Genomic DNA, 25,303 nt, shown 5'->3' with positions numbered 1-25,303 from the left:
CCATGTTGTGATTAAACCTGATTTCTGTGTGTGGTAGGATTTTGAAATACCACCTTTGTGAAAACAGCTCCCTTCTGGAGTGTATGTGCCTTCGGAGATAAAGATTTAAGGATGCCTGTAGAGCATTGTGAACTGGAAGGGTAACTGCTGTAAGTATTAATTGTCACAGAAGGAAATGTTTTTTTCGCTAATTGGCAGAAATGGCTTTAATGAGATAAAGCTGGGTTGGACTACTGCATAGCACAGGCTAGGCTTAGTGATAACCCCAAGCATAAACCACACACATACACATCTGCTTTGGAGAAAGTAGAAGTTGACACTTCGCTCAGGTTTTTCAGCGCTAATTGAATTACCAGGGGTTTGTGAAGAGCTGTGGGAAGGCTGTTGAGGAGCACCGGGAGCAGCACGGCTCAAGGACCTGAGCTGTCTGGCATTGCCAGTCTGGGTGTTTTGGAAGAAGCTGGAGTATTCTCATGAATTCATGTGGAAAGGGAGAGGGAGCAAGTATGCAGAACCGGGAGGCTGCAGGAGTTGTGCAGCCGGTGCTCACCCCTCCTTGTGCTGCGGGTGGGGAAGCAGCAGCTCTGCCCTGAGCAAACCTGGACCCTACTCTTTGCTTCAGACAGCTGCAGGTCCCAGCTGGCGCAAAGCCGGTGAGGCTCCTCCAGCCAGGGATTTCTGCTATTAAACCGAGTGTGTATTTGCTCTTTGTATTCTGCTTTTAAAATCTGAAACTTTGGACAGAAACCCTATAGCGCAAGCCTGTTTCTCTGCGGACATTAGTCTCTTGAGACACTTGGCAGGAGAGCAGAATATTTGAATGTGTAGTAACTTGCTTTTTCATTTTATAAACCCTTATGTAAACACATTGTTTGGATTGTTGGGAATGGGTTGTTTAACTTTTCTGTCTACACTTTGAAAAACAACAAGAAAAAAAGCCTGAAAGGAAAAAGAAACAAAACACTACTTACTTGCTTGGTGTGTCCCTGTAACACTTTCCAAATGTAAAAGCCTCTTAAGAGCAGGAATATTATTTATACTGCGTTTATGAAAAGACTGATCAAAGCAGCACAACTGTGCTCAGCTTTATTTAGCATCAGTGACTGTATTAATGTCAGGGTGCTTTATTATTTTAGTGAATTCAGAAGTTGTGGGCTCTGCAAAGCGTAAAGCTAGCTAAGGCTCTAGTGAATTTATATCGCATTATGTACCATGCTATCACAAACCGCTTTCTGCTCTGTTGGCTGCACTTCTTTGCTTGCCATCTGAAAAATCTACTTTTGGGGGATTATCTTTTTTGGTGGTGGTGTTTTTTTGTTCCTCCCCCCTGCCTTGCTGAAGGATGGCGGGAACAGGGCAGGTTTGACCTTGGTGCAAGTGCCTGAGTTTTGCTCGGCAGGGCAGTGCTGATCCTGGCTTCGTTCAGCTGAGTGGCCAACACTCCCTGCACACAGGTGGAAGGAGGTTAAAAGGCATTAGTGTGCCCTGACTCATCGTGCCCAGCTGCTACAGTCAGGCAGTTCCCTTGGCCATTGGCCACGCTGTGAAAAGGCCAAGTAAAAACAGACCCACAAGAAACCCAAATGCTCAGTGGGTAATTTCTGCTGGTTCCCATACAAGTGTTACACCTTATACTGAAATTTTTTCATGTCTTGGTTGTATAGGGGACAGAGTATGGAGAGGGGATGCAGGAAGTGTGCAGGGATAGATAATTGAAAGGGTTAATACTAAAACAGTAATATGCCAACAAGCTGCGCGGCTGGTTAGAGCCTGACTCTAACAGGCTGATCAGATCAGATCCCAAACCAGAAATCTCTCTAAAAAGCTTAACATGGGGTTTTATGAGTGCTATTGTTTCTCTGTCTGTATAAATGGTAGGGAAATGGCTTTTGTTTTGTCCTGTGAGCAGTGGCTATGAATGGAAGCTGGCAGCACAACCCAGCTCTGAATATCGCTGGCGTGGGACAGCAGCCTTTTGACATGGCATAGTTCAGTGTTTTGTTTTTGAGATTTCTCCTTTTGTAACTGCTGGTCACGTTGGTGGTCAAAGCAATGCTGCTTTTAAAGCAGACAAAAGCAATTCCTATTCATTGGGCAAGTTTGAAATAGTTTTTTCCCACGTTCTCTGGACTTGAGAGGTTGGCTGCAATTTCCCCTCCTCTGGATGGTCACATTTCTCACTTTATGAATCAGGTACCATTCTTATACCTTCATTAGGTTACCAGGGAGGGTGTCTCTTTTTTTCTATTTTTTTTTCTATTTTTTTTTTCCCTTTTACTCCTTTCTCTCTTTTCTTTCCCTTCTTTAACTGTCTTGCCCAGTTGTAGTTTGGCCTTCCTGCCTGCTTGGAAGTAAAGATGATGTGTGAGCTTGAAAATAAGTGGTGATTGATTCTTTCCTAGACCGCTCTTCTCTCAAGAGCAGTTCAGTAAATGAGGGGAAACCTAGATCTGCTTACATCCTTCAACACAGAAAACCCTTAACTGTCTGTCCAGCTGCCTTAACCAGCAAGCCTGGTATCATTGCCATGGCTGTATTATTTGTATTCCAGTAGCAATGGTGTAACTGCAATTTTTAATTTACTGTACAGGCTTCAAGGAAGCGTGCCGTGCTCAGTGCATGCTTACTGTCTTTCACGTACAGCTAAATCTCAATTAGCAGGCCTAATGAGAAGCTAGCTTGGATAAAGCTTAAAGGTAACCTGGGTGGTGAGAGCTCAGATTGTGTGTTTGCATCCATGCCTCCCCATTGTGAGCACTGATGTGCCTAGGACATTGATGGGCACAGCAGGCCTGCTGCCTGCAGGCAGGGCTTGGTCACAGTGGGACAGGGCCTGCCTAATCCTCAGCCTCCTCGCACCCTGCGTACCCCCCTGTGACAGGATTAAAGGGCAGCCCTGGACACAGAGCTGTGGGTCCTGTGCCTGGTGCTCCTTGGATGGTGTCAAGGCTGTTGGAGCTGAATTTTGGGGGTGCTTCTCCTCAGCAACAGCAGTTGGGTGCTAGGCAGCAAGTGTCCGAAGTGGCCCTGCTTTGCCGCCCATATCCTCCTTGCACAGCTTTGGTGTGAGAGATTAGTGCCCTGTCGGTGCTGTGAAGTCATGATTTGAATTAAATTACCCCAGGGCATTTCACTTTGAACTCACTTAGTGTGAATCGTTGGCCAGCAGTGAGAAACCTAGGTGATGTGGGTGCCAAGGACATGTTAGCAGATACTGAGGTGTGCTGACAGGGTGCGATGGGGTGAGTGGGGAGACCCTTGCCACTTCCTCATTTCTACTGAGTTTCTACTGCAGGCCTCAGTGCTCACCTGGGGATGAAATGCAGGGTCTGGCATATGAGTCCTCAGCAGTGGGTGACCCCTCATGGAGGTGCCATCAACAATACAGAGCAAGTGTTCAACTCTAGCCATGGCTTCCCTGGTTTAGGGGCCTCCTCTTTGAATCCTTTCCAACCCGGTCAGTGTATGTATTAAGGAAATTAGTAAATTGAGTAAATTATTAAGTCAGTAAATCTAATAGGGATTCAGGGTCTGCCCTCCCTTCACTGAGTCTGAATAATGATGATTATGTATGTTTAAACTGCCAAGTTAGGACTTGTATCCAGACTGCTGCTTCAGGCCTCATGTCCTGGCTTTTAGCTTCTGGTCCAGATCCAATACATTAGAATTAATGCATGTATATTAGTGAGGCTAAATAGACCTTAAAATATGGCAGATATTAGTGAGATGTTGGTGGGTTCTGTTAACAGTACTGTTTCATATATATATTCCTAGAGATCTCAATTTTAAGGTAAAATTTAATAAACCAGAGGAGGTAACAAGCTTTTATGTGCAGCAAATGGCTTTTGTGACCTATTTTCAGAGAGAACTGGAAGTTTACGCTGGGGGCTACTGGGCAGTGCTGCTGAGGCCCCATTGCTGTCTTCCCATCCAAAGAACTGACTTAGAAGGAGGATAAGAAGAATTTGTTAACTAAGTTTAAACGTGAAACTGAAATAACGCAAACTAGATAAATAAATTCGGTGCAATAGCTGTTTTCTTTGTAGGGCCTCAATTGTTAGGTAAGTCAGTTGGCTGTTGCTTTGCTGAAGGCAAGTCTGTTTAGGTGGTAAATTTGTCCTGAAGCCCTCCAGGGCTTAAATCTTTATTTTTTTTTTTTTTTTTTTTTTTTTTTTATTTCTCAGATTGTGAAAGTAATTCCTCTTGCAAACTGAAGTTTGCCTGTGGCCAGTCTTCTAAGGCATTGACTTTGAGCATTGTCCAAGGCTAATTAAATCAAGGAGTATTGATCAAAGAGTTGGCTTCCTGCTTTGGCTTTGTGTTCTCCTCGCTTGAGCAAGGCACTGCCTTGCTTCCCCGGTGTCCGCTTATGTGTTTAGGAGAACCAGAGGAGGAAAGAAGAACTTTTGCTTCTCTTCCCTTGCAAAGAATGTGGAAATGCTGGGGAGGATTGGGGCCATGCACAGAAAAAATGCTGGGGTGACCTCTAATGTGGGAAGATATGTTGGGATTTTCAAGGGGCAGGAACATCTGGAGAGCTGACAACATCTTTCTCAGTTGTTTGCCAATGCATTTCTGTAGGGCCCTGCCAAAAACTTCCCCAGAGTTAGGGGCTTTAGTCAGAGTCGCTACAAGGAGGGCTTTGTGAGGACAGTGCTGCCTCTTGTCCCCTCTTGCCTCCTGGTAACATGGGCAGCTTAGGCCAGTGCTGTTTTGGGGAACTATGTCTTGCATGGAAAATGTTGTAACCACAGTAGCGGGGCAATTCTGCTGGACTGAATGAAACACGAGGTGGCCAACAACATGCTGGGACAACAGATCTGGTATGGATCCAGTCCCACTGAGGTGATAAAAATCCTTGTGTTCTACTGCATGTAGTGTAGGTGTCTTACGTGTATAAAGGATAGCCACAAAATCCAGTAGGATGCAACAGGTTTAATCTCAACCTTTTGCAGGTTGATAACCATTTTGTAGGATTTTTAACTATCCTATAACTTTTATTTATATCTGTATCATTGTCCTGTGTTAAATGCCAACTGTTACATCCTCTAGCATCTTAAATTTAATAGCTACTCTGTTAAGCATCCCTAGACCCCCAACTTAGACCTGGCACTGATACTGATAGTAACCAAAACCAGGCCCCCAGCACTTCTCAGAACTGAGTCCATTAATATTCTGTAGTGTGTGTTTCTAATATATGTTACGTATGTGTGGGCGCTGTAGTATCTCAGTCATGTTTATGACCTCATCTCTGTCTAATGCATAAAACATATGGTACTTGTATGGCATCCATATGAGTAGCGTTTATGCATATGTATCTGTATGTGTATATATTTCTATATTTGATCCATGTGAGAGCAAATATCTCAGCCAAAAAAAAAGTTTGCAGGAGAATAAGTGCTACCATATTTCAGAGTAAAGGTTGTAGCAGACTAATTTTAAGGTTTTGTATGTAATGTATGAAGCTGTTAAGACTGCCCCGGCATTGAGGTAGGACCAAATAAAAATGGGGGGATCAACGGGTGCATGTCTTGTGGCTTTGGTGTCTTTCTAGTTTTGTTTTTAATACTTCAGTGCCAATGCATAATGGTAATAGGTTGGGAGGATCACCATCTACATGGAAAGGGGACAGGATGGCAATTAAGATGGATGTGGGTCTTTTGTTTCTGTGTGTGTGTGTGGCTGCTGAAGTGTTTGTTGTTGTTGTACTCGGTGACAATTTGTTAGGATTATCTGCTGAGTATGTGACTTTCATGAGCATGGCAAATGGAGACAGTGTGTTGAGATGCTTCTCGTCTGATGGAAAGCCAGCAAATAAGATCCACAAGTTGGCTTTATCTTTGAACGCAAGGTAGGTGTTGTTTTTTTTTTGGGGGGGTGGAAGAAGGGGAGAAATGTTTCTGTCTGTAATAAAGTTACTACTGTGATGAATTGCTTTAATTTTGGATTTAAAAAAAAAAAAAAAAAGCCACTTTGCTGCAGAAGGATGGTATTTAGGTGGTGAGGAATGGAAACTGGAAGTCCATGGGGCAGCTGCTGCTGCGCTTGGGCTAATGGGCCCTGTCATGGACAGGCTTGTGCGTCCCTCCCAGTGAATGGCAGAGCTTGTCCAAAAAAAGGCTATGTTCTCCTCTTGGCAGGGCTTCCCTAAGGTGGCTTGAAGCCATCCTGCACTCTGGAAGGGAAATCCTGGACCTTTGAGGCAGGCGACAGTGTCCCTTGCTTTCCGTGAGGAGGGAGTGGGGTGGTGAGATCTTGCTGCTGGAGTTTTTGGACTTACGTGGGCTGTGACAGCCTTAGGGCTGCTCTAGCATATGGTGGGTGGCTATGGCTGTTTTGGGAAGATTGAAAATAGCACTGTATTGAAATGCCCATGGCAGAGTTGCTTGGCACACACATTTACAGCTAATATTTCTCTGGCATTGCAAGTGGGCTAACGCCCTTCTGCATTGCTAGAAGAGCAGAAATGTCCTGTGACAGAAATGTGATCCATCCCCCCAGCTTGTCCAACAAAGAAATTTTTGTTGCTAAACAAAAGGCTTTCTTAAGGAATATACAGATGCTCAGTCTCTGAATTTATGCTTCTCTACGTGGGTTGAGTCACTGCACTGGTTTTTAATAGAGCCCCTCCGGATTTATGTGGCTGCTGCTCAGATTAAACTCTGATCCAGCGCATGAAATAAGATGCAGTAGTTGTGCACTGCTGCTGTCCTGCTACTTGCAGGCAGTTGCTGGTTAAAGTCTGCTTCTGACTTTTTTTGTGTGCAGGTAGTAGTTAGAAAATGTGTTACGTAGCATCCTCGTTTCTGGTTACACTGACAGCATGTGCGTGTTGCTACTTGTTATTTTTTAAGCAGATCCAATACCTGCTATCTTGTTGGTTTAATTGAATTCAGTCTTAATGTGAGAACATGCTGACAAGTCCAATCAATACTTTCAGTGAAAGTTTAGCAAGGGTGGAGGGGGGGGGAGGAAATTAGGTAAATGGCATGTTATAAGCTGGTAATGGAGTAGTTGTGATGATATATAATTGGAATTTTTAGTGTCCCCCTGTTAGGATGCATGTGTTATTTTCCCTGCAGCTGCTGTCAGGTCCCGTCCTGGCGTTCAGAGCTGTGGTTTCTAACACCTTTGGAGCAGGAGGTGGTGATGTCATGCATGGGGTGGGGGGCTCCTGCAAGTGCTGGTGACCCCATGGGTGCTGCAGCAGGAGAGGGACCTGAACTGGAGGGGAGTGAGCACAGTGCAGAGCGCTCAGATGTGTACCTGCTCGTCTCTGCTGTAGGTCAGCCTGTAAGCTGCAGCTGGACCGGAGGAGCGAAAGTCGAAAGGAAATGTCTTTTCCTGTGAAGTTTTTTTTTTTTTAATATTATTATTTAAGTAGCAAAGGCTTATCTGCCAAATAAACCTGCTCTGTAAGAAGCAGGGATGGGCAGAAACTCTTGGAATTAAAATCTGTGAGGCTTGCAGTCTGCGTCTCTGGGCTTTGCATATCTTGTGAGGTTTGTAAAGTTTGGTTTGCTTGAGAGCCTATCTGCATCTACACGGGAGGGTTTGCCTCTGGCTAGTGAGCATTAATTTAAACAACCCCCCCCGTCCTGTAAAAGTTGATCTGTAACAGCTGCGTGATTCTTTTGTAGTACAGCAACTGTTTTTACCTTTTTTTTTTTTTTTTTTTTTTTTTTTTTTTTTTTTTAATTTCAGCTTCTGTTTGTTTTCAGCGTCTTCTGTTTTGTGTGTGGGTCTTCCATCCCCTCGTGCTTGCTCTCACTGTTGAATATTCAAACTCTCAGTCTCAGCACATGGGCTAAAAAATATTATTGCTTTGAACTAACAAATAAAGCAAGTGAATTTCCACATCCGCTGTGGGAAAGGAAAATACTGTTTGAAATATAATTTAGAGCCTATAGGAAAATGCATCTGATGAACAGTTTGTGCTAATTCTATAGCTTTAGTACCAAGGCACCAGCTCTCTTATCGTCAAGAGTATTTCATGTAAGCTCTGTATTTTAATAGTAACTCAGTGTGGCTAATTAGTTTGCAGACTCTTTGAAGAAGCCGATGCACTGACTAAATAAGCTCTTATTTTTTCAAAGCAACTAAAGGCACTCCTAATTTACGGAGCAGATAGTTTTAAAGCTGCCTTCGCTTTGCATGCTAGGAGCCAATGTGAAGCCTGAGCACACTGATATATGCTCAGTGCTTGCAGTCAAGTTTACTCCAGCACTGCCTGCTAGGGCTGCTGCTAATGTGCTCGAGGGAGGTTTCTGGGTCTTTGGCACAGTATCACAGCATAAATTTGTGCCACTGGGCTTGATGTGTCCGGGAGGAGGACGCCGTGTAATGAATGCTCCTGCACCATTGAAGTCAGTGGCAGTATTATCAATCTCTTCACTGTTTGCAGGCAGGTTCAATCCAATAATGAAGAGCAGCTTTGAGTTGCTAACCAGATGACATGGCTAATCCTGAAGCATGCATAAAGGGGCCGCAGTTATTAGGAGATTTGTGGCTTTGAAAGTTCTGATTCCCTTAGTGCAGTTTGTTAATGGCAAAGATTTGTGGTGAGTGTATAATAGATGAAAATCATCAGAAGGTTTGCAGGGGATTTCTTGTGACGTGGTGCTGCTCTGCCTCATGCCAAAACTGGAGAAATAACTTAAAATAAAACAAATCAAAATAAAATTTCAGCCCTGTGGGCCCCATCAGCACAAATGTGCTTCCTAGCCCCGAGGCAGGGAAGCCGGTTGCCTGCGTCTTTTCCTCACCGCGCTCTGCTTTGCTCCGGGAGGTGTTTTCCCTGACTCGACCAAAAGGCCCCGGTTTCGGAGGGGTGCTTTGTAACTGGCAGAGTGCTTACAGCAGGCTGGGAAATCTGTGTTAAATCCAGCAAAACTTCTCTGCGGTGGTTGACAAGTTAAAATCATCTGCAAGCACTAATCCATTGGCCTTCCAAGGAGGGCATGTCTCCGTCTTGTGTTGCACAACAGAGTGAAAGTTAGGAAATGTTTATGGCTGCTGCCATGCGTGTTCGTTAATTCTTCTCTCTTTTGGCCTCGTCCAAACTCGCTGCGGTGAAAACAGAAAGTGAGGATGTAATTAGAAGCTGATTTTTAATGCAAGCATCCAAGAGGCAGGCATGCTGCAGACAGGCACACGTATATCTGGCGTTGCCCAGCTCCTGCCTCTGCAAACTCTTTTGCTGCTGGCTCCTGGCTGTGCCTCCTGTATTGGGCAAGGTGTGTCGGGGGCCGACACCCCAGGCTTCAGGTGTCCCCTAGGATGGGGTGATTGGCTCAGCTGGGGTTGGTGCCAGCCTCGGTGTCTTCCACAGCCAGGCTCCGTTTGGGGATTCAGGGAGCTGCAGAGCCATGTACTGGTGGCTGAAGCACTTGAATTCAGAGCCATGTGCTCATCTGGGCAAAAATAACCCCAGCCAGGGAGCACCAATGGGAGATGCTTGTGCTCACGGAGCACTGAAAAACCTAATGAATGCAGGCACAGTTCTCTCGCTGTAGAGAGGGCGAGCCCTTTATTCTGGCTGGATGTCAGGAATACCAAAGCTGTGTTTGGGCAGTGGGAGAGGAAGGGCTCAGTGCTGTGGAGGGAAGCTGCTGAGCCAGGGGAGCTGCCTTGTGGCCAGGGACCTGTTGCAGCAAGCAGAGGAAGCACGGCTCAGCAGCCCCATCGGCAGGGATGAAAGCCATTCATCCCTGGGATTTACTGTGTGCACAGCCTGTTGTCACGGCCAAGAACAAAGTAGCGATGTTAAATGGCTAAATAAACCAGCCGTCCCCACAGGCGATGGTCCTCAAAAGACAAAAACGTCCTTTGCAAGAGTGGCTGTGAATTAAGGGAAGTGTTGATGGCCTCGTGGGATGGGGGGGACCCTGCTTGGTCATGTGCAGCCCCTGAGCCCCTGTGCATCACATTTGCGTGTGTGAGCTCAGGCTCTTTTTTTTTTTTTTTTTTTAAGCATCTGGTCAGGTCATACTTTCAAGCTTTTCCCCAGCACTAACATGGGGTTAGGGTTTCCTTTTTTGGCTTTAAGTAGAAAGCTGAATTTCTCACCTCAAGTATGTGCTTCTGCCTTCTTGAGTTTTGTGGTCAAAGAAGAAGATGTGAGGATGCTGAATGCCAGGCACTGGCACCCTTTGGGAAGGAAGCAGCAGCTGATGAAGTAGTTGCCACTTACAGTATCATGACAAATCCTGGAAAACACAAAAAACAGAGTGGTCTTTTGGAGGCAAATAACCCTTGTTGCCAAAATTGGTCTCTACGAGTACATAAATCGTGAATTTGTTCCATCCATATCTGCCCCAAGCCAGCAAGGGGTTATTGAAGCCTGGCCTCTCCCTGTTCATAGGGATCTTCTCAGAAGCTCAAGCAAAAGCCGTGAAAATAAGTCCCTTCTGCCCCAGCATCCCACTTCCTGCTGCAAAATAGACTTGATTAAATTTTCTGTCTCTCCCTTTCATTGCTTGCAGACATCCAAAACCTTCACTTCTCCGTGGAAAGAGGTACTTTGGGAATTACAGCTAATGTTGAAACCTAAAGAATGTGGTTTGCCAAAACAATGTTGCAGATTTATTTTTTTTTTCTTTTATTTTTTCATTTAAAATATTGCAAAACTTTTATCCTGCTGGCATAAAATCTCTTTCAGTGGGATGTGTGCTTTTTCTCCTCCCTTTTGGGCATTTGTGGTAACTCCTGCATAGGGAAAAATAGGAAGTTTAATCCCAAAGGGGTGACCTCACAACACTGGAATAGCTTGGGTGTGAATGGGGATGGAGGTGAAGGTCTCCCTGCGTCTCAGCACCTCTTGGCTGGGGAGGAGAGGCAGCAAGGGCTATGTTCGGGGCAGGAATCCCGTGCACAGCAGGCCTCGAGTACAAACCCTTTCTCTCAGCATTCTCATTGCTGCCTAATGAGAATGGAAACCCGGAGCTGTATTTGCAGGGAGGAAAAGGGGAAGGTGTGGACTGGATGCTTAGCAAGATGTAGAAGCAGTTGTTTTAAAGGGGAGTGATCCTAAAGCAGCACAGAGGAAAGGTGGAGAGGCCTGGAAATAGGGTGGTGAGGGGCATATTGTATCAGCGAGATCTGGGCACTCAGGGTGAAGCAGGAGAAGCTCTGAGATCTGTGTGAACACTATACACACATGGGTGGCTTTTGACCCCTTCCTTGTTCCTTAATGTGAGGCGTGTGCATTTTTCAGTTTGGTGATTTACTTCGTATTTTGCAAATATGAACTTGTTCGGGGCTTCAGATCTGGAGTAAGTCTTCCACCTCGGGAGGAACACAGCAGAGAAGGAAGGTTGCTGCCATGCAAGATTTAAGATTTTAAAAATAAACAGTGTGAAAATTGATCTGCAATGAAGTCAAATTGTTACTTTGACATATTCTCTCGTTTTGAAAGTCAAAGTTATGGTGCCTCTTCACTAACATATCTGAGATTTGTTTTCTAATTCAGAATTATTGTTTTAAAAAAGTAAATAAAGAAGAGCTGAATATCTGAGCTAATGATAAGAAGCTGCCTCTCTGCTATTAACAGCAGTAGTGCCAACACGTTGGGCTCTACTCTGTAACTTACTGCAACTACTGCAAAAAGTAAGCAAGGATTTATTTGTATTCCAGTGTGTGTGCTCGGCATGCTCTGCAAACAAGTCTTGTCTGGCTGGGTCCTTGTGCTTCTCATGGAGCAGAAAATCATGCATGGACCTAATTAGACAATAGCCCCGGTCTTTGCAAACTTCCCTGGGATTAATACATTGGAGAATACTCTTGTAGTGGTTAGAGGCCTGGAGCAATTAGACAGTGTCTGTGCTAAGGAGTATGTAGCCCAAAAGAGAGTGGGTCTGTAGGATAAAAGTGGTGTGCTAGAGCTGACCTCCACATCGTGACTGGTTTGGGGGTTGCTTTAGGGTTAGCTCAGCTGTGGTCCCATGGGCTGGGCACTGATGGGCATCAGCTGTAGCACAGCAGCAGGAGTGAAGGGAGTGTGCTTCTGGCACATGTCTGCCACTTGAATTTCACCTGAGAAGAACTGGGTTGGAGTTTGGAGAGTGCCTGGCTGTGCACAGGAACATGAGATTTGCTTCTGAAGGGTATTGGCATGTGCTGAAGTACACAGTAGAGAAACCGTCTTGACAGTCCTTGATCATGGGGGTGCTGGCAGGGAAAGGGGTTAGCAGGCTCTCTACAGATTGAATATTTCCCTTCCTTTGCAGTTTTTGGCCATTTTTTTCCTCTGTCCATTCCACATCATAGAATTCAAGGATGCAAAGAAAAATATAATATAATGCAAGGCTGCCCCGTGCCACATTAGAGTCTGGTAAAGCATTGTCTGAGGAGGACAGGCAAACCCAAATGAAGACATTTTGGAAAATAAATGTATTTGGTGAAAGCAGAGTAAGGAGAAAGCTTCTCTGCTGGTGACAGCACTTGTATTTGGATATGGATTAAAGGGGATGACTGCACGCATTCACCCCTGTGTTACAGGGTTACAACAGGAGGCTGAGTTTATGCCCTCTTGCTGAAAGTGTTAAATTGCTCAGTTTTCTCATAACTGGAAATGATGTTTGTGAACAAGGTGATTTTTCCAGCTAAACATGCATTTGCAGTAGAGCTGTGAACTAACAAATTGGAGCATTCAGTGCCATGATGGTTGGACTGAGTTTGACTTCTTGGACTGATTGTACTTCTGAGTTGGAGTGAGTTGGACTTCTGCTTGTACTTTCTGACACCAACCAAGTAAAAAAATAGAATTTGTCGGCTTAGTCCTCATTATCCTGTCTCCAGGACTCAAACCCTAAAAGCACTGCATGCTTTTCTGTCTCTTGGGACTTTTAGGTGCAATTGTGAGAGTTGTGTGTTTAGTAGGATCAGCTCCTTTGTAAAGCTTGAGTCCAAAAATCTCTACAGCCTAAATGCAGCGTCACTCCTCTGTTCTGCTAGCAGAGCCAGTAGATCAGCAAATCCCAGAGGGTTTTGTGTTATTCACTGGGGACAGATGACTGCAATTGCATGACCTGTTAGGTTTAGGATGTCTGTCAGAGCTCGGGGAGGTGTTTCTAGGTGCAGAGAGGCTGTGCAGCTCTTTGGATGTTGGTGCTGGGAAGGGGGAGAGACTCATTGTGGCAACTGTGTCCTTCATCCATGTGCTTGCTGGCTGTTCTGGAGGTTCCTGCTCTGCTGAAAGCTCTCCAAAAGCCCTGCTTGTGCTTCTGAGGCATCTTTACAACATGCAGGGCAAAACCACATTTTTGTTCTGTGCCAGCACCATCGCAATGATTTAACCTCTCTCCTTTCCACACCTGTGATGCGGATGTGATTTAGCTGGGCTTTGCCATCTGTGGGGAGCATGCCTGGCGTTTTAATTTTAGAAACCAAAGGTATTTGGCTGCTCAGCTGGAGCGAGCCAGTACTTCTACACAGAGCCTGTGTAGCTCCACCAACCTCTTGCTTTCCTGCCCCAGCCCGTGCAGGAGTGTATGCTGCTGGGAGCTGGGTCGGGCTGGGTTAGAGCTCCCTGTCTGGAGGTGTGAGGTTTTGGGTGTTTGCTTTGGGCTGGGTTAATTTAAAGCTGGATCGGTTCCCTCGTCGGGTTCATTTGTACAGTTGCCCAAATGGTTGTGCCGGCAGCCAAACAGGATATGGGGTGGGAGGAAAGCTGCGATGTTTGGTGTTGGCTGATTGCGGATTTAAGGTGTTTGTGAAACTGTAATGCTGTGGCTTCACCGCCCTAGACCTTGCAGTAACTCTGTGGGGTAAGACGTGCTGTTGGCCCTGGTTTTTTTTCATGGAAAGGCTTGCATGGGGTGCTGCGAGGGATCTGTGGAGCAGCAGGGGAAGAGGAATTGAGTTTTCCCAAATTCAGAGCCACATCACTGCCTCGATACTGGGCAGAGTGAGCTGTCTCACCAGCCTTTAGTCATAGTCCCATGTCGCAAGGCTGAACTGAGTCTTATCCTCCAGTGAAAGCCACGAGTAGGCAGTGAGTCTGTGGAAACACAGCAGCAGCCCTCTGCTCCCTCTTCACCTTTTCCCAGAGCTGGGGATTTCACAGCGAGCCTGGGCAAAGAGGTCTTGCCTGGGGCCCCTGGCAAGGCTGGCAGGGGCTCTCACAGACTTTGAGCGTTTGTTCCTGTTGGTCTTAAATTCTTGCTGCTTTGGTTTCTCTGCTGAGTAATGAAGAGCAGACATTGCCCCATGCAGACATTGCCCCATACATTCATTGATACCGTTGCTTCTCTGAGTTTGTGGGGTGGTGGTGTCTGTCCTGACAGCAGCCAGCCTGAGGGCAGCTCGAACACCTCCAAGGCAACCATGAACACAGTGCAAAGCTCAAGATTACCAGCAATCTTAATCCAGGGGAAGGTTTGGGTCTAATCAGCACCAAACATGCTTGTAGAGGCTTATAAAAGGCCACAGAAAAATACCTTTTAGATTTAACTTCCAAATTAACTTACCTTTCAAGGTTTCAGTAGGTCTTGTTGCATTCCTTGCTATAAATTTAATGGTGAAAACTATGCCATAGATGAGGTAAAAGAACGCAAACACAACAGAAAGCCAACACTTTGGCTGTGCTGAGTTTAAAAAACAAACAAAACACACGCACAACCCAGCATACCTTAGAGAGCTGCAGCTGAGGTGAGGCTCTGGGAGGTGCTGCCTAACCCTGGCCACGAGCCGAGGGCTGGGAGCTGCTTGTCCTCCCGAGGGAGGTGGGAGCCCTGCTGCGCACCCCGGGCAGTTTGAATGCACTCCCTGGATGTTTTTACGTCTCTCGGCTCCGTGAGTGACTTTTTCCCATGCCGTTTCTGCCTTTCCCCCTGCTTATTAAAGCAGGCAGAGAACATCGCGTCCCTCGTGTGTGCCATCGCCCGCAGAGCCCAGGACAGGACAGGGCTTGTCGGCGGTGAGACGCTGGCTTGAGCGCTGCCTGGCTCCTTCCTGGCTCCCATAGCTGCAAGAGTGCCTGCAAGAGTGTGTTAAAATAGCAGCTGCGTTTACAAACGCCATCGGTTTCTACTGAGGTGAGTTGTGGATGGAGTGCAGTGTCCTCAGGGGAGGTGGGTGGGAAGGTGGCAGCGGGCGGTCCTGGTCCCTGCAGCCCCCTGGGACGTGAGACCTCTCACAGGCTTGGTAGCAGCAAGATTTTCCTGGGCTTTTGGAGCTTGGTCATCAGCTTTGGCTGCGTGTGTTAATGCAGGCTTGAACCCTGCCCAAAGATGTGGAAGCCTCTTAAAAGTGTCCCCTGGTGTTTGGCAAAATCTGCCTTTGATGGGCTGGCTTTTCTCCCATGGTGACAGCACCAAGGTGAAGGGAGCCACTTGCCCTTCGATCAGTCACTATCTATTAGTCATTAATATGCCCTGACTTACCTGAAAAGCAAGTTAGCTCGTTTTCCCGTGTCATGGAGAAAGGGTTTGTTAATTTTAGCTTTTAAATCCCCCTTGGGGCTGGAGGCTTTGGTTCTGCAGGGATCTGCTCTGCCCTTCATCCTTCCAGCTTGGAGAAGATTGGAGTTTCAAGATGTTTTACCATGCTGGAGTCTTTCAGAGGAGAGCATAAAAATTAGTGGTCTATCCATCCTGCTAAAGACATTGCAGGTCCCCAGGCAGGGGCTCGGAGAGTGGTTGGCTGGGCTGAAATTCTTCCTCTGTGTCCTGGTGAGCTGGGCTGTGGGCTGGCTGTTGGGGTGTCAGTGATGCTCTGTGGATGTCATTTCTACTGTATTTTCTGATCTATCGGGATGAAAGGTTCTGTAGAAATGCTAAATAGTATTATTAGTGTAAAATAAACATACTTCTTCAGTATTTCTGGCCTTAAAGTGGATCCAGATGTTTCCTTACGGCTGCTGAGCCTGCTTTGTTTTTTTTTTTTTTTTTTCTATTCTGTAGTTCAGTGCAACCGTCTATATTTGCTCAAGTGAGATGGGATGTGACAGAGTTTGTCGCAGCATGCTCTCATCAAGTCTGTAAATCTTATATTTGCACACACACACTCGTATGTATAAAAATGAAAAAATGACTCACTTTACCCTAGAATACCATTTCCGAGTCTGACACTTCGCACACGTGCCAAGAAACTTGGAATGCACTTAGCTAGCTTACCAGTTTGTGTGACTGCAGCAATCAGCTTGGTGTAGGGGAGAAATGGGATTTGGCTGTGTAACTGGAATGGTCTCGGGGAGGCGGATGTCCCATAGTAGCTCAGATGGAAGAGGAGCAGTAAGTGCCCCTTGATTCCAGCCACCGGTTATGTTTTCTAACCTGTGGTTGAGCTTTGCCAGAGGGAGCTTTATAGCAGAGTTTAAAGTGTGAAATGATTTTTCCCTAGTTTTCAAGATTGTTAACATTATCATGGTTTCTCTCCTGCCGAGAAGAACAAGTCTGCCCTGCTGCTTAAGGGTGGCATTTTATACAGGCTGAGGTTTTAGCAGAGATGGGGCCAGAGTGGGATGAAAGCAGCAGAAGCAGCTGGGTGCCCGCTCCTTCTGAGCGTGTGAATGGGAAATGTTTCCAAAGTGACGTTTCAGAGATGTCTCCCTTGCTTGGGGAGATGACACCACAGCGGAAATACCAAGGTTCAATGCTTGTCATCCCCTCCAGGGTCCAGGACCACCCTTGTGGCTTGGTTGTTTTTGTGGTCTTTGATGGTTTCCTATCTGATTGGGACTGGGCTTCCCCACATATATGTCTATATATATATATATTCTTTTCCTCCAAAAGTGTACCTAGCCTGTCCTGTGACTGTCCTGAACAGGCATTTTTGCTGCTGTTGTTCATTGCAGAGGGCACGGAGCCTCTCCTTGCCTCACCCCACAAAGCTGTGGCATTCCTGCCCTGGGCACTGGTTATCGCGTGGGGCTTGACACCTCAGCGTGTAGGCACAAAGCGTGCTGGCACAATTGGGCAATGCTGATGTATGCTGGGGAAACGTCCTGCCACTAAGATGCACTGTGGACAGAGGTTTTAAGGTGGTTGTGAATAATGCAGACTGGACCACATATGTAAGGGACGTCTGATATGTTTCCTAGGATGAGACTAGCCCCTTTTGCACAGGTAAACTGGGTTCCCCATCTGTGCCAAGGGGTCTTGGCGCTGCCTTGTGCAAAGACTGGCAAATACAGACAGCACAGGTGGGTGTTTTGTTGGTAAAATGTTTTGGTTTGGGAACTAATATCAACTGATGTATTACCAGCTAGTAAAATCTCTTGTGTTCTTAAAATCAGAGATAATAGGATTTGTTACGGGTAGTCAGCCACTGGCACTAGGAGTGGCTGCCCAGGGTTTTTCGCTAGTGTACACAATGCAGGGCTCTCTCCAAGTCCTAACTATATCCCCTACTGAGCAGGGAAGAGGAAGTTAAAAATCTGTTGTGATTTGCAGCTCCTTTTCAATAAATTGAATCAATGGAAGTAGCATTAGAGGATTTTTTTTGCTCCATTCACCTTCTCAGTCCAAGCCGAAGACCACATTCAGAATAGCCAAAAACTTGGAGGCAGCAGCTCATGCCCTGTGCCAAGAGCCACATACGCACAGCGCAGAGCCACATATCAGCTCTGATCCTGCCCTGCTGAAAACTCCTTTGGTGCATTGATTGTTAAAATCTCTGTGGATGCTCTGCAGGAATTAAAAAAAAAAAAAAGACACTTCTGTTTTGCGCACATTAAACCCCCTGAGAAGTGGAATTTGGGGTCCTGTCTAGCTCATGTGGTTTTCTGCAGTCTAGAGGCTGTATAGGTACATTTTATTGAATCCATCTCTTAATTCCCTTCTGGCACAGGGTGCTCCTGGATTGATAGAAAGTAATTAAGAATCTGCAGGTTCTCACTTGTTTAATACAGTCTTTCCTGTCTTTTGTCCTGCGCTGAGAGCCTGCTGGGCTTCCGTGGGGTTTTCTGGTTTCTTTCTTAAATAGGGAAAGAAGTCGCAAAAGGAAAAGGAAGCCAGCTAAGTAGGCAGTGTGTATTTAGCAGAACTTAAAGGTGGCTCAGGCTCCTTGGTTAACAGCCCTGCCTAGAGAAGGAGGGCAAGGCAGAAAATGACCGCAAATTTTTGGTGTATTAGTTCCCCGTCTTGTAATATGAGTGCGGTGTTACACCAGTGATGGTTTTCCAACACGAGGTGCCTGGTGTTTGGATGCCCCGTATTGCATCACTGGTACCTGTCCTTGCAGCAGCTGGATTTACCCTGTCCGGAAATACCAGACACCGTCTGGGGTATGTGATCCCATACTGACACTCAGAGGTAATTGCTCCCTGACCCAGGGAAGACATTTCTTTTCCTTCATGGAAATGTATTGTGTGCTTTGAACTGCCGAGAAGCACTCAAGAAGACATAAAACCATGAGTTACTACAGGCTGCATGCCTGGAACATGTAGGCCATCTCAACATATGGAGTAAATCAGCTCAGCCCTGCTGACTTGAGCGCAGCTGCATCCATTACTGCTCGCTGTGAGCCCTGCTCCAAAGCGTAGGCATGAGTTTCTGTGGACAGTGGATAGAGGGGAGGAAAAAAACAACAACCTTCTTTCTTCCCTTCTCATAACTTCACGTTTTATAAACAGAATAAATGTGCAACATGTGGAGGTGATACAGTAAATAATTTTTTCCTCTGTAAAATTACTGTATTAGGGACATATGCTAAGTTCCCCCTTGTTACACTTGGTTCCCAAACTAAGTATACTTGGTTCCCAAACTAAGTATGCTTGGTTCCTAAACCAGGTAACTGATTAATGCATGCACTTGGTTCCTGGCACTCAAAAATACAGCAGCGATTAGTTTGGAGATAGAGATCAGTGTTTTATCCCCCCCCACGTCGGTGCACCTGCACGGAAACAAGTCCAGCAGAAACAACTCTGCCCAAACCAGGCTGGGCAGCGCCCCTGCAAGGCACAGGGCTACTGGAAGAGGAGCTGCTTTTCTCTTTCCAAGTTCCAGGAGCAGGAGTGCTATCAGGCTTGTGTGTGATGGATCAGAGTGCAGTGGTATTGCTGCAAGCAGAAGTCATGAATTTTAATCAACTTTACTGGCTGCCTTGAAATTTGAGTTGAAAGATAAATGTGAAAAACAGGCAGCCCGTATTGTTTCTGGAACAAAACGGCCCCTCTTCTGTTGATTAAAAGAATTTTTCTTTTAACTTGGTAATCAGAACTGCTTCCATCTTAGTTCTGGAATTTGTTCAGTGTCCTGCCCACCCTGGCCACCTTGCCGAGCTGTGTGTCACCTCGTGGCCACCCAGACGGCTGACCTGGCAGAGGCTCCACAGCTGTCTGCTTTGAGACAGTTTGGAAGAAAATGGGTTTGGGATTTTATTGAAATATTCTCAATGTTATTTATTTATTTTTAATAAAATACTTGCTTGAGTGGATTGTCCAGGGAGTGGGGGTCCGGTCCATATTCAGTAGGGGAATCTGGCACAGGCAACTTTATTCATCCTTCAAATCTCTTGCTCCAGGGCTGAATTTAAGGTTGTATTGTTGCCATATTCATTTGGACATCAGAATTCCTAATTAAATATAAGCAATTTGAATGGCGATGTTGTCTGGGGGGGACATCTAGGCTTTGGGAAGGAGTGGACTGAAACTAGCAGTTAATGTCTGTGGACAAAAACACACCCATTGTGTGTTATTTTCAGCCACTGCCAGGCTGGTCCAGATTACTTTGAGTAATTGAGAGAGCTTTCTTCACCCGTCTGTGAAGAAGTTTGCTTCAGGGGTTATCATAGCTGCTTTTCCTGTTTTGCCATAAGTCACCTCTATGCAGGAATAACTTTGAAGGGTTGTACTTAAGGCCAAACAACTTTTAAGAAAGGGAAGGAGAAAAATCAGCCAGAAAGAACCAGGTAGGAGGAAAAAAAAAATAAATAAATAAAAGGTGGAAGACTCCTGCGTCTTTCCTTCTCTCTCTCAGTCACAAGTGCTGTGTTATTTTCTCCTAGGACCTTTTATGGTTTAACTCCACACCTAGTTTCTCATCTCCTCTGATAGCTGTAGGCTTACCAACTGCTTCATGTTAGTGAAAAGTTTATTGCAGCTGCAGTTGAGGATTATTTGATGCTCTGGGAAATTTTTGATGCTCTCTCTAGTGAGAAAGGCAATAGAGTTTTTGGGTCCAAATTAATGTGAAAGGGCACATACAAACCTGTTAAATACAAATTCCAGCTTGTTTGTACTCCTAGTTGGTTACACCCTTGGCTGAAAACCCAAATATTTCAAGAATTTGGGTTGAGGTACATGCTTTCCCAAAAGAGGCATGAGGTTAGATTCCCCTTTTGCATCAATGGGTGCAGTTTCTTTAAGGTCACTGACTATTTTCTTGAAGCAGAAATGTCAATTCCTCCAAGGCATGGCATGTTCAAAGACTTTGGGAGGGGAAGCGATGCTTTACTCTAATGTGGGCACCTGGTGGCTGCTCCTTGCACAGCTGAGGTGACTTAGCTCTTGCTTTGACTGGAGTGTGCTTGCTGTAAAGGAAACCCCCTGTATTTTCATCCCTGTGTATGGCAGCTGGGATGCTGTAGAGTGCCACGTGTTGCTGTACTGAGGCCATAGGCGCTAAGCCTGCTTACCCCAGTGGCTGATTTTTAACCCTGAGGCCTTCAAAGCATGTATGTATGCTGAAGCAGAAGATTAGTTTCACTAAGGAGGCTCATTTGAGATGCAAATGCCCTATGGGCTGCTGCACAAAGGAAGATGCCCTATGGGCTGCCTACTTTTTATTTATTTATTTATTTATTTATTTATTTATTTTTATTTAAATCCCCCCATTGAAACCACTCTCTGCTTTGCCTTGTTTGCCCCACCTTTCCATGTCTCTGTGCCATGGATCTGGAGGCTGGGGTGGCAGGAACCCCTTCAGTGGTATTTACCAGTTATGCCACAGTGGGATCAGGAGGAGTGGCTGCTGGGGTTGTCTGGGAGCCGTGCTCAGATCTCTGTGTGTCGGTGCTAATTTCTGATGCTGAAAGGAGAAGGAGCCTTTGCTGATGCCTCAAGGTGTCCCAATGTATTTGCACGCGGGCCAGCAGCTGGCTGGGCAGAGCCCAAGATGCTTGAGCATTGCAGGGCACAGCATGTTGTGGTGTCGGGACGGGATGTGGGCACTGCAGGGCGAGGTGTCACTAATCCTGCTGCACCCCTTTCCTTGCAGTTACCTGGCCGAGCAGTGCTGGAATGGCGGCTTCGTCTACCTGATCATGTTGCGCCGCATCAAGCGCAAAGCCCCTCTTCCTCCCTCCAACGGCAACAACAGCAACAGCTGCGACCCCAAAGCCAAGCCCAGCCCCGAACCCGCTGACAGAGCCGCTCAAAATGGGAAGAGGACCAGGAAGTTTGGGGTCATCACCAGGACGCCGGGCGGCAAGGAGGGCAAAGAAAAGCCAGGCTCGGAGCACGGGAACGGGCACTGCACCCCGATGGAGGTGGAGGTCGCTCAGCCGGAGACCTCAGAAGCAGAAGGCCACATAGAGGAGCTGTTCCGTGGCACGGGGGGACAGTGCCGGTCCCGGCTGTCAGATGGTGGTGCGCCAGACATTGGTGACCAGCCTGCCCAGGTAGGTTTGTTTTGGGGTTTTCCGGAGAAGCATGCAGCAGGTGTACAAACAAATGAAGGGAATTTTGGTGTGCTGTCCTCTGTGTGGCAGCCCAAGCTGTTGGGGCGTTCAGCCACAGGCTTGGGGTACAAAATCTGAGTGGAGGCAGGAGGATTTGAAAATTAGATAATAATTATGTGGAATCTTTGCATTCTGTCTGTGATGAAGGGGAAGGTCCTTATTTTCCAGTCTTGTCAGCATTGGCTTCTGGATTTCTTTTTATGGAACAACAAAAAGTAATGACCATACGGCACCAGGGCAGGAGGTGTCAATGGTAAATGGTCATTTTGACCTTTGGGGCTTCATGTCTGAGCTTGACAAGACCTTAAAGCTTCTGTTAAAAATGGAATTGAAATTCCCCTTTAATTCCCCTTTTTGAAGGGTAAGGGATTCAGCACCAGACTATGGTGCAATTATTCGTGTTACAAAACTTGTTTGAAAAGTGCTTGGATTCCACATGGAAGTTATTGTGAATTTTGCTGCGGGTTGATGAGATGGATGATTTGTTAATGTTTGGGACGACAGTGGGCTTGGGGCTTTCATTGCTTCTCTCTTCATCCTAATGGAGATCTTGGGGTTTGCTTGGCTAGAATTGCAGCTTTGCTGGATGGGGAAAAATAACCCAAGCCTTGATCAGGTTTCAGTATGCATCTATCACCAGCAGAGCTGTCTGCCAATCTTTCCAGAGACACTGATAGTATAAACAGATGAACGCTGCTCTATTAGGCTTGGGGCTTGCTGCAGCAGCTGCTTTTGGTTTTAAGACTTCAAAGCTGGTAATGCAGGAGTGTGAGTGGACATCTCATCACCGATGTCTGTTGAGGGAAGCACTGATCTGAATGTGTCCTCTGAATTAGTGGTCCACAATACTTGTGCAGGATGATGGTGGTCGTTAGCTTAAACTAACTGAAAATACATTGAAGGAGATAAAGCCAATTTTAAAAAGTGCTGTTCCTAAAGAAATATAACTAAGAAAACCTGTTCTTCCCATCAGTTAGACACATTTGATTTCATGGTGCAACAAGGAGGGAAGGGTGTTTGTGTAAGGTCTTTGAAAACCTCCTAATTGCAGTTTGTAAAACCTTTCTGAAAGAAAACATTAAAAGTTTGTAACTAAATCCAGTCCTTTGGTATTTTGGGGGCTCTGGTCCATGTAGAAACTCAGTGAATATGTTGTGAAGATGTTTAATTAGACATATGTTATAAATTAAGATGATCAGAGTTTGTTTTGAGGAAGTCAAAAGCACATATGTGTGTGTGTGTGTGTATATATATAAAACTCTTCATCTAGAGCCATTTCATGCTAGTGTTACCTTGATGTTTTGAGTCATCTTGGTCTGAGAAGTGAATTACTAAATTCAGAACATACATGTGTCAATGTGAGCAATAAATGCATTTTTAATGCAAAGCACATACAAGGTGGCTTTGTAAAATGTAAAAGCTTATTTGAGTCACTGGAAATGTAAAAGCTATAATCTGCAGTTGTGCTGTGTCTGTCATGGAGCCTGTTGGGAGGCACAGTCATTTAGTAAAATTGATTCTCTCTTTCTCCCCCTCTTAATTTCCCCCCTCCCCGAATGTTTTGCTTAGAGATATGACCTCTGTATGTGTCAGTATTAATTATGTTTTCCTGATATCTGAGTGTGGAGAAATGTGAATAGCTGGAGCTTGAATAGCATGCCTTGGTCACACTTTGCTTTTTAAAAATGAGGGGACCTTACAGATGCCCATCATTTTAACATCTGTGCAGGAGCTACTATCATAGTAATCAGGGTCTTAATTCAGTTTCTTAATAAGTGATGAATAGTGACAGTGAATAAAATTTTCAAAACTGTTTGAGTTCGACTAAAAGAAAGCAAACCAAAATAAAACACAGAAACTGTCAAAAACAAAAACAACAGAAACAAACACAAGGGGTAAAGACACTTGGGAGCCTCAAATGTCACCTACAGCTCCACTTCCAAAGCATGACCTGGCGCTCAGGCATGTGAGATCCAGTCATGTCAGGAGCCTTTTGAGAACAGCATCCAGAACTGAGTGTCAGAAGTTGCAGCCTCCTTCCAGGGTTCAAAGCACGAGCCAAACCTTTCCCAGCCATGGGATGACTTATCTCCTCCTGGACAGGGGCAGGGTGCATTGGCAGGGCACCCTCTCTGCAGGGAGAACTGCTCCATCCCTGCTGCCTGCGCGGCGCTTGCCATCTCCTCCGTGCATTGACTAATTGAATATCCAGGGCTGTCAGCCCGGCACCTTCGGGGAGCAGTATATTCTCTCCAAGACAACGAGAGCCAGCTCGCGGCGGGCTGGGGGTCAGCTGCGGGTGGGAGGAAAGGCTTTGTGAAGAAGCTGCACCACCTGCACAGCTGCGGGAGGATCTCTCTGGTACTCCCCCTCCTGCTCCGTCCTGCTTCCTGCCCTGGGACATGGATTGAAGAATTACTGAAACTGGAATATTAACTCCAGGAACATCTCTCTTTCTTCCTTTGGGAAGATGTAGCAACTGGAATATAAGGGAGAAGAGGTTGGGTTGAGTCTACGTGTCTTTGGCTGTTGCTCTGCTGAACCCACGGGCCAGCTCATGGCTGCTGCCTAGGAGTAGTTGTGCCAGGAGTGCTTCTGAGGCAGCCTCATATCTTGGGTGTTGTTTGCTTTCAGTGTGCCTCCTCTCCCACGAGCTCAGTGTTTTTTCCTCTTATTTTGTCACTGTGTGCTGCTAATAACAGCAGGGCTGAATTGTAAAACAAGAGCTGAGATGAAAACTGTTTGTCAGATGAACCTGCCAGGAGATTCCTGCGCTACTGGTTCGTGTGCATGTGTCAGTCCCTTTCAGGCTTGCTTTCATCTCCCAGATCTTGGTCTGTCTCTCCTGTGCACTTGGCATTGCTGTTGCGATGTATAAACAAATCTGCTAGACTGTTTGCTGGTTTGTAACCTCAATAAATATTGTACCTGTCAATTAACAGTCAGTATTTAATGTTTACAGGTGGTTAAGTTAAGCTGCAGTATTTTTAGGATGAACCTAAATGCCCCTGAAAATTTGCAGATTCAAAGTAGCAAGGCTGTATCTGCCTGGCAGGAAGATCTTGGAGGCCTGGAAACCAGACCTGACCTTGGAAAGGACCCTGGCAGGCTGCAGTGGGAGTTGTGCACGGTGATTTAGAAACAGGCAATCTCAGAGCAGGAGTAATGACCCATCACATCCTGGGAAGATCTGGGAGCTTAAATGCAGAAATCAAAGTTTGCTTCTTCTATTCAGTGGCTTGAAAGAGGGGGGTGTTTTCTAGGCTGGTAATTATAAGAGCAAGGATGTAAGACGAGTAGGGGAGGGGCTGCTGGAGTCAGCTGGAAAACGATAAAGAAGAGGAAACCATGAGGTTTCCTCACAAGATATCGGTTTTGTGGTTTCATCATGTTTAGTGGGCAGACAGAATCTGTATTTTTTTGTTCTCTGTTTCTCTATCACAGTATTTTTGGAAGAGGTGTGGGCTGCTTTCTCAGACATTCAGTCCCTGAGGAGTGGTGAGAGGTTATCAGGTGGGGACCAGAGGTGGGACCCGAGGGTTGTTACAGGTGCTGTGGGGTAAGCGTGGTTTTCAAAGGTGGCTTGAAATGATTCAGGTCTACCTGGTGAGGTGGGAGAGGCTTTCATCAATGAACCAGAAGAAGCTTAGAGAGCATACTGGCCACTTTTGCTTCCTCTTGC

General features: G+C 46.0%; 1 protein-coding gene across 6 annotated transcripts in view; it reads left to right on the top strand.

The window, feature by feature from the left end:
- The window catches only part of PDZD2 (PDZ domain containing 2), a 198,534-nt gene that overhangs the window by 108,420 nt on the left and 64,811 nt on the right, over positions 1–25,303 (top strand). For all 6 annotated transcript variants that reach the window (XR_014319363.1, XM_082783409.1, XM_082783407.1 and 3 more), the window contains exon 3: positions 21,159–21,561. Coding sequence is in view for 5 of the 6 variants with exons in the window: in XM_082783409.1 (XP_082639535.1) it covers positions 21,159–21,561 (403 nt within the window). In the remaining variant the exon portion in view is untranslated. The remainder of the gene's footprint in view (positions 1–21,158; positions 21,562–25,303) is intronic.

This window comes from Aythya marila (genome assembly GCF_965140915.1).
Source record: "Aythya marila genome assembly, chromosome: Z".
Taxonomy (NCBI): domain Eukaryota; kingdom Metazoa; phylum Chordata; class Aves; order Anseriformes; family Anatidae; genus Aythya; species Aythya marila.
The sequence above is the reverse complement of the archived record's forward strand: the minus strand, read 5'-3'. Positions and strand labels throughout refer to the sequence as shown.